Source organism: Ipomoea nil, unplaced genomic scaffold (assembly GCF_001879475.1).
Source record: "Ipomoea nil cultivar Tokyo-kokei standard unplaced genomic scaffold, Asagao_1.1 scaffold1074, whole genome shotgun sequence".
NCBI lineage: Eukaryota > Viridiplantae > Streptophyta > Magnoliopsida > Solanales > Convolvulaceae > Ipomoea > Ipomoea nil.
In genome coordinates, this window is record NW_017617502.1 from 4695645 (window position 1) to 4702970 (window position 7326).

The 7326-nt window shown below is 37.6% G+C and overlaps 1 protein-coding gene across 1 annotated transcript; it reads left to right on the forward strand.

Annotated features, from left to right (window-relative positions):
* The first annotated feature begins 5475 nt into the window (after positions 1–5475).
* Positions 5476–6982, forward strand: LOC109182571. Its single transcript, XM_019332724.1, has 4 exons — positions 5476–6180; positions 6288–6443; positions 6612–6635; positions 6669–6982. Exons 1-4 carry the CDS (start codon positions 5476–5478, stop codon positions 6687–6689), a joined length of 906 nt encoding a protein of 301 aa, XP_019188269.1. The 3' UTR covers positions 6690–6982.
* Positions 6983–7326: the final 344 nt, after the last annotated feature.

Consider the following 7326-nt stretch of genomic DNA (forward strand, 5'->3'; position numbering starts at 1 on the left):
AACTAGTATATATAATAAAGTTCAAATGCGGTGGGGTCTTCCCGTGCGGCGGTGCGGCGGAATTCCAGAATACACCAACAGTGTTAACAATATGCATCAACAGTGTTAGAAAAACACACCACAATGAAATGCAATAAAACATCACAGAATACACAACAGACTCAAAAAAATACACCATATAACCCACTACCCCCAATGATGTATTTCTGAACAGTGCATGGTGTTTTTACTCACACCTAATGGTGTGTGTTTGGTGATGCAGGGCTCTGTTTACTCTGTTTTTTGTGGTGTATTTTCCTAATGTTGATGGTGCATATTTGTTGAACTATTGGTGTTGCCGCACAGTAAGAAATCGCCGCACCGTAAGACACTGCCGCACCTGAACTCGCCTATATATATATATATATATATATATATATATATATATATATATATATATATATATATATATATATATATATATATATATAGCATCACCAAACACACACCATTAGGTGTGAGTAAAAACACCATACACTGTTCGGAAATACACCATTGGGGGTGGTGAGTTATATGGTGTGTTTTTTTGAGTCTGTGGTGTATTTTGTGATGTTTTATTACATTTCATTGGGGTGTGTTTTTATTACACTGTTGGTGCATATTGTTAACACTGTTGGTGTATTCTGGAATTTGACCGCACCGCCGCACCGTAAGACCCCGCCGCATATGAGCGCTCTTCTATATATATATATATATATATATATATATATATATATATATATATATATATATATATATATATATATATATGTTACACAACAGCGTACTACGGATTTTTATTTCATGACCCTAACCCGCCCCGCCGCAGGGCGGGTGTAGGCCAGCCTGTGAGTTTCGGCCCGCTTTAACAGTATTACCAGACTAATTCTCGTTCGTATCAGAACTTCCGACCTCTCTTAAGGGATAAGAGTGCACGACTACTCACGCCAACCAAGTTGGTTTATAATACATATATTATTTGCATATATATAATGGTTGTAGTGAATCTTATTGAATAAAACTTTAGCCTACAAACAAGTTTTATGTCACTTGATTCTTCAACTCATTTGATAATTGTTTCATCATAAATAAATTTTTCAGTTGGATCTAATTGAGTAAAACTTTAACTTTAGCTCACAGGCAAGTTTTATGTCACTAGGTTCTTCTGTCTATTTAGTAATTGTGAAAAATATTATCATAAGGGTTTAATTGGATTTAATAGAATTAAAATTTTAGCCCACAGGCAGGTTTTATGTCAATAAATTCCTCAACCCATTAGATAATAATTTTATCACAATTCTTAGAATTTATAAATTTAGCTCAATTATAATTCTAAGTTTCATGGTTTGCAATGGCAAAACATGTTTTCAGTCACTTCCCAAAATTTAGCTACGTACTTTTATTAATTAATCCATGAAGCTTGCTTAGTTCTTCGGGCTAACTGCAGTAAGTTACGTGATTTGACATACCTCTTTTGGATTTCATTAATACTAAAATGTATCTTTTGAGCCAAATTCTAACTTGATTTTGAAAGATGTATTTTGTGTGTGTGTGTGTGTTTTTTTTTTTAGTATGTCCAACTATGGTGAGGAATTATATCTTCATTATTTAGTTTGACATTAATTGGAACCATAAATTGATTATTTAGTATGCCCAACTAATGGTAGGGAATTATAACTTCATTATTTAGTTGGTCATATCAATTATGGGTATGTATATTATTAAGTTCATTTTATTAATTTCGCTGAAGAATATATCTTAATCAGTGGGAGTGATCTTTAGAAAAAGATCATTAAGATGCCCCATTAAAGTTTATGGATTTAATTATTGTCTTCATACATCTCTAATTGGATTGTATGTCAAACAACAAGTCCAAAAGATTCCACTAGTATTAATCTTGTATTTGTTCTCATAAATTCATAAGTTCAAATTATTGAACATTTGGTTGTGCAACATATTTATGAAAATGTGAAATTTAAATATATAGAGTATAATCTACGAGAAACTTAACTCGTAGCAGCGGAAGCGGAAACACTGTAGATCTCCGGCCATAGTTGATATCCTGTTGTATTGCCTCTCCGGCCATAGTTGATATCCTGTTGTATTGTCTCTTGAACGGTAGATCTGCAGAATAGGTTTAGCCGTTTTGTCTCATACTTGACTTAGAACCTTAGATGGTGCACTGGTATTTTCTGAGCAGTATGAGTACTAAAACTTTATGCTATATAATGAATATTTTGAATCCCATCAATCCCAGGGTGTTTGGTTGAAGGGAATTTAAATTTCCTTCCCACTTAATTCTCATCTAATTCCAAAGGCCACAGAATTTCCTTGTTTGGTTGAAAGGAATTGCAATTCCATGGAATTAAAATTCCATGTCCACCCCTGAGATTTTTTTTTTTTTTTTTTTTTTTGGAGAATGTAAACTTAATTCATTAAATCAGAATGGAGAACGTTTACAAGAAAGGATGGAGGGGAGTCAAGCCACTCCCCGCAACCTGACAAAGAAAAGGCCCCCCTAGCAACACAGTGAGCGGCACGATTCGCAGATCGCTTAACAAAATAGAATTCAACATCCTCAATTTCAGATGCTAAATCCTTTACGTCATCCACTAAATAACCAAAAGCTAAATTAAAAGACACAGAACGAATAGCATTATACACAAGTTGCGAGTCCATTTCCACATCCACACGTCCCAGTCCTGTACTCTTAAGCCAGCTAAGTGCCTCCCTAACGCACAAGGCCTCAGCTTCCTTCACCAAATAAGTCCCTGTTACAAGCACATTCTTAGTCGCCAAGAACCCCCTCACTATCATCACGCAGTACCCACCCCAAGCCCATCCGCCCTTCTTCCTGCCGCACAGAAACATCAGTATTGATTTTATACCTGCCCACTCGCGGCTTCTTCCACTTCACAGTGTCCTCTACCCCATTCACACGGTGTACCTGATTCGCCCCACGCCACCCTTCCAGAAAATCAAGGGCACGCTGCACCACCAAAGCTGAACTATGCGCAATGCCCTTCCAGACACTATCATTCCTGCTTGTCCACAATCCCCAACATACCATCACAAATCTTGGCAAAGAGTCAGCACACAACTTACTAACACACCAAAAAAACCAGTCAGAGATATTATCACCTGCATAAGCATTCAGCTGTGGCACACCCACGAGGTTCCATATCCGCCTGGCTTCAGTACAATTGACAAAGAGATCGATCACCGATTCGGCAGCAAGCCTACACATATGACAATCAAGTGAACAAGCTACCCTTCTAGTAACCAACGCATCACGTGTGGGAAGATACGCAAAAGCCAATTGCCAACAAAAACATTTTACCTTGGGGGGAACATGTAAACTCCATATACTTGACCAAGGCTGATCATCAGAAGCAACCATGGTAATCCGTTTGTAGCACGACTTAATAGAATACACCCCTTTCGTATCCCAGTGCCAAGTCCAACGATCAATAGGCCTGCGGCAACTAACTGGAATATTCATAACCAAACTTGCATCACGGGAATTTAAAATATCATTAACACAATCTAAATCCCAACCCGTACCTTGCACATTCATCAAAGACGATACCCGAGCTCCCTAGACAGACTGGTGCAGCTCCGTTTCCACATAAGGATTGTCGTCATCAGGCAACCAAGGATCCAAACCAATGATCGTGTCAGCCCCATCTCCTACCACCCTCCTACACCCCTCCCTCAACACCCCCTGTACCGCCATAATACCCTTCCAAATGTAAGAGAGATTACTACCCTCCGTTGCATCAAAGAAACCACACCTCGGGTAATAACGTGCTTTATAAACCCAAGCCACCAAAGACAGTGGCCTGGTTACCAAACGCCAAGCCTGCTTCCCAAGCAACGCTTTATTCATCTCATGTAATCTCCGGTACCCTAAACCACCACAAACTTTCGGCTTACACAACCCTTCCCAAGAGCGCCATCGGATGCCCCGACTCCCTCTTACACTGCCAGTCCACCAATACTGATTCATCAATGTCTCAATCTCACGGCAGAGTCCCATGGGTAACAAAAATATCATCATTGCAAAAGTGGGCATTGCCTGAATCACATTCTTCAACAAAACCTCCCTACCTGCTCTCGACAGAAACCTTGCACTCCATGATCTTATTTTAGCAAGTATTCGGTCCTTGATAAAACCCAAAATCTCCTTCTTTCTTCTGCCAATAAGTGAGGGAAGTCCTAAATACCTTCCACTCGTAACCCCTTCCTCCACCCCCAAAACCTCCACCACCTCGTTCCGCACATTCTGTTGGACATTTGCACTAAAACACGCAGTAGACTTATCATAGTTAACACATTGTCCCGATGCCTTAGAATAAGTATCCAGAACATACCTCATCTGCACCCCTGAGATTTTAATTCCTGGAATTTTAGGAAGAAAAAAAGATAGTGATGAGTCAAAATTACCCCTCCCCTTTTTAACTTAAAATTAAAACAACAACAATGGACATTTTTGACTTTATACTACTTATTCCCTTTCAATTCCCATGTATACCAAACATTGGGATTGAAATTCCAAGTAATTATATTCTTCTGAACCAAACACTGGAATTTAAATTTCCACTTTATTCCCAGTAATTCATCTCCCATGGAATTGCAATTCCTTTACCACGTAATTCCCCCTCTCCAACCAAACGCCCTGTCCAGGTTTATATTAGGCACAGAGTCTGGTTGAATAACAACTTCTAGTTATTCAAACTAGAGCACTTAATAAGCCTAGTCAACTTGCATCACTTAATTAATGCCCTAATATATAATATATAATATATAATATATAATATATAATATATAATATATATTATTTGGGAAAATCTTACATTCTCCCACTTGGTGCAAGTACTAGTACAACCCTCGCCAAATAACAAAACACAAGAATCATAGTGACAAGTCCTCTATTTAATCAGAGTAGTATCCATTATGGTCGCATGCATTTTAATTCTCCAACTTGGGTCCTTTATGAACTAACCCAATGTTTATTCTCAGGCTATTTTGGTTTGTAAGGCTGAAGACAATTTTGTGAGACATATAAGACTCATTATGTTTAGTTCATTTATTAGTTATTTGGGAAGTTATGGTGTATGTTTAAGATTCCAAATTTATAGACTTAGATCTTTGGTTTATTGTCTAAGTTATTGGAATATTTCTGTGATGTGACTATCTATTGGCTATTTTGATGAGTGGGAGTGACAGGCGTGTCAACTCCAAACTCTTAGCTGTTAGAGGTAATGCTTATATTAAGAGGTAATGTTTATATTAACTTATAAAGAAGTCATAGAATATAATTAGCATTATGCTAACATTGAGTGATCATACAGAGCATTTTTAAGTTTATTATGATTTATATTTATCACTCATAATAGAGCTAGTAGCATTCAAAAATAAAATATTTATCACTCTTAATATTGGACACCTTACAAAATGCTAGTATATATATATATACTAAAAATTTCCTGTTCATGCATAATAATAGTATCATCCAAGGTGAGAGAGAAAGAGAAAGAGAGAGAGAGAGAGAAAGAGGTAAAGAAAAAGATGGGGCGTAACTGGGGCATGCCATGGAGTCCAAAGAAGGAAGAGCAAGAGGTTCCTGACCCAGACATTATTACATGTAGCAGTGTCGTCTCTGATAATCACTGCCACCGTGAAAGCAACCACACGGTGGACCTTCATCATCCCAACAAAGACTACTTTTCATCATTTATGGATGACATGGAGTTGGACGACGACGGCAGCCTCTTCGCCATCCCAGCCGACGCCGGAGATAAAGACGATATTAAAAACTCGCAAGCGGTGGAGGCCGGCAAACCAGTAGTAGATCCGCCGGCGGCGGGTCATCGTACTGGTAGCGGTGCATATTGGGATTTTGAGTTCACGAGCTCCGACCATGACGGCGGCCTGTCGTCTGTTAATGAAGATTCCGGCGATCAAAAACCCATTCTTTCCCAACAACAAGAACAAGATAACGATGACGATGAATATCACCAGGAGATGAAGATGGAGGCATCCTTAAATTTGAGCTTGAATTATCAACACGTCCTCGATGCATGGTCCGACCGTCGCACTCTCTGGGCACGCGATAAGACTGCATTTTCATTACCCAATAATCCCAACAACCATTCTTATGTTAGCACTAATTAATCCCTTCATCTTCAATTCAATTCAATTCTTTCATTCATTAATTATTTATATTAATCTGATCTGATCTTCTTGAGTTCGTTCACTACTCACAGATGGGAGAGGTGCCTGTGATGGATAATGAAGAGAGATCCACAAGAAGGGAAGCTAGTGTGATGAGGTACAAAGAAAAACGCCAAACTAGACTTTTCTCCAAGAAGATTAGATACCAAGTCCGCAAGCTTAATGCAGAAAAAAGACCTAGACTCAAGGTATATACATATAATTATTCTCCACTTATAAATTTAATCTTTTTTAAAAAAATAAATCAATTTAGTCTCCTAAACTCTAATCAAAACTAAAGGCAAAATAAAGTATATATAAGCAATATTAATTTTCTTTGTTTCTGTTTTAATATGTTTGCTCTTCTTGTGTTTTAGGGTCGATTTGTAAGGAAGGCTTCTGACGGAGATTAGTAGAAGGAGAGATAAATTGTAGACAGACAGACAGATAATTGAATTTGGCATTTAATTTTCAATTTTTTTTTTTGGATTGGATGTACTAGAAAATATTGTGGACAGGTATATAAAATATCTGGATCAAAATATCTTCTTCACCCAACAGTGGTATCGACCTTTTTGGTGCACATGATTTGCTTTTGTCTGTGATGAATGAAAATATCTTACGTTATTGGAGCTGACAATATTGTTTGTATAGTAGCGGTGACTTGCGTAGACATATATGGATCGGATCTGATAGATACCAACTTTATTGCTTTCACAAAAGTGTGTAACAATGCTTTTTTTTTTTTTTTTTTTTTTTAGGAGTGAAAAACTTGTAGCTATTATTTGAGAGTGTATATTAAGTAAGTTTTGTCTTGTGATCTAACCGTCAAAAGAACTACAAGGAGATAAACTAGCTTAAATTGTTCATATATGATCGACTCAAACCAAAATGACTAGGATTAGAACTCGTGATTTTTGTGATTACAAGTTTATATCCTTAGTTATTTTAGCTGAGATTATTCATGTAATAATGCTTTCTTATCGTGGACGACTTGACCGACAAACGGCACCGTGATGGAACCCAAACCATTGCTTATTCTTTTGCATATGGTCCAATTGTGTCTCTTCCAAACACCGTTGTTCTCTCAAC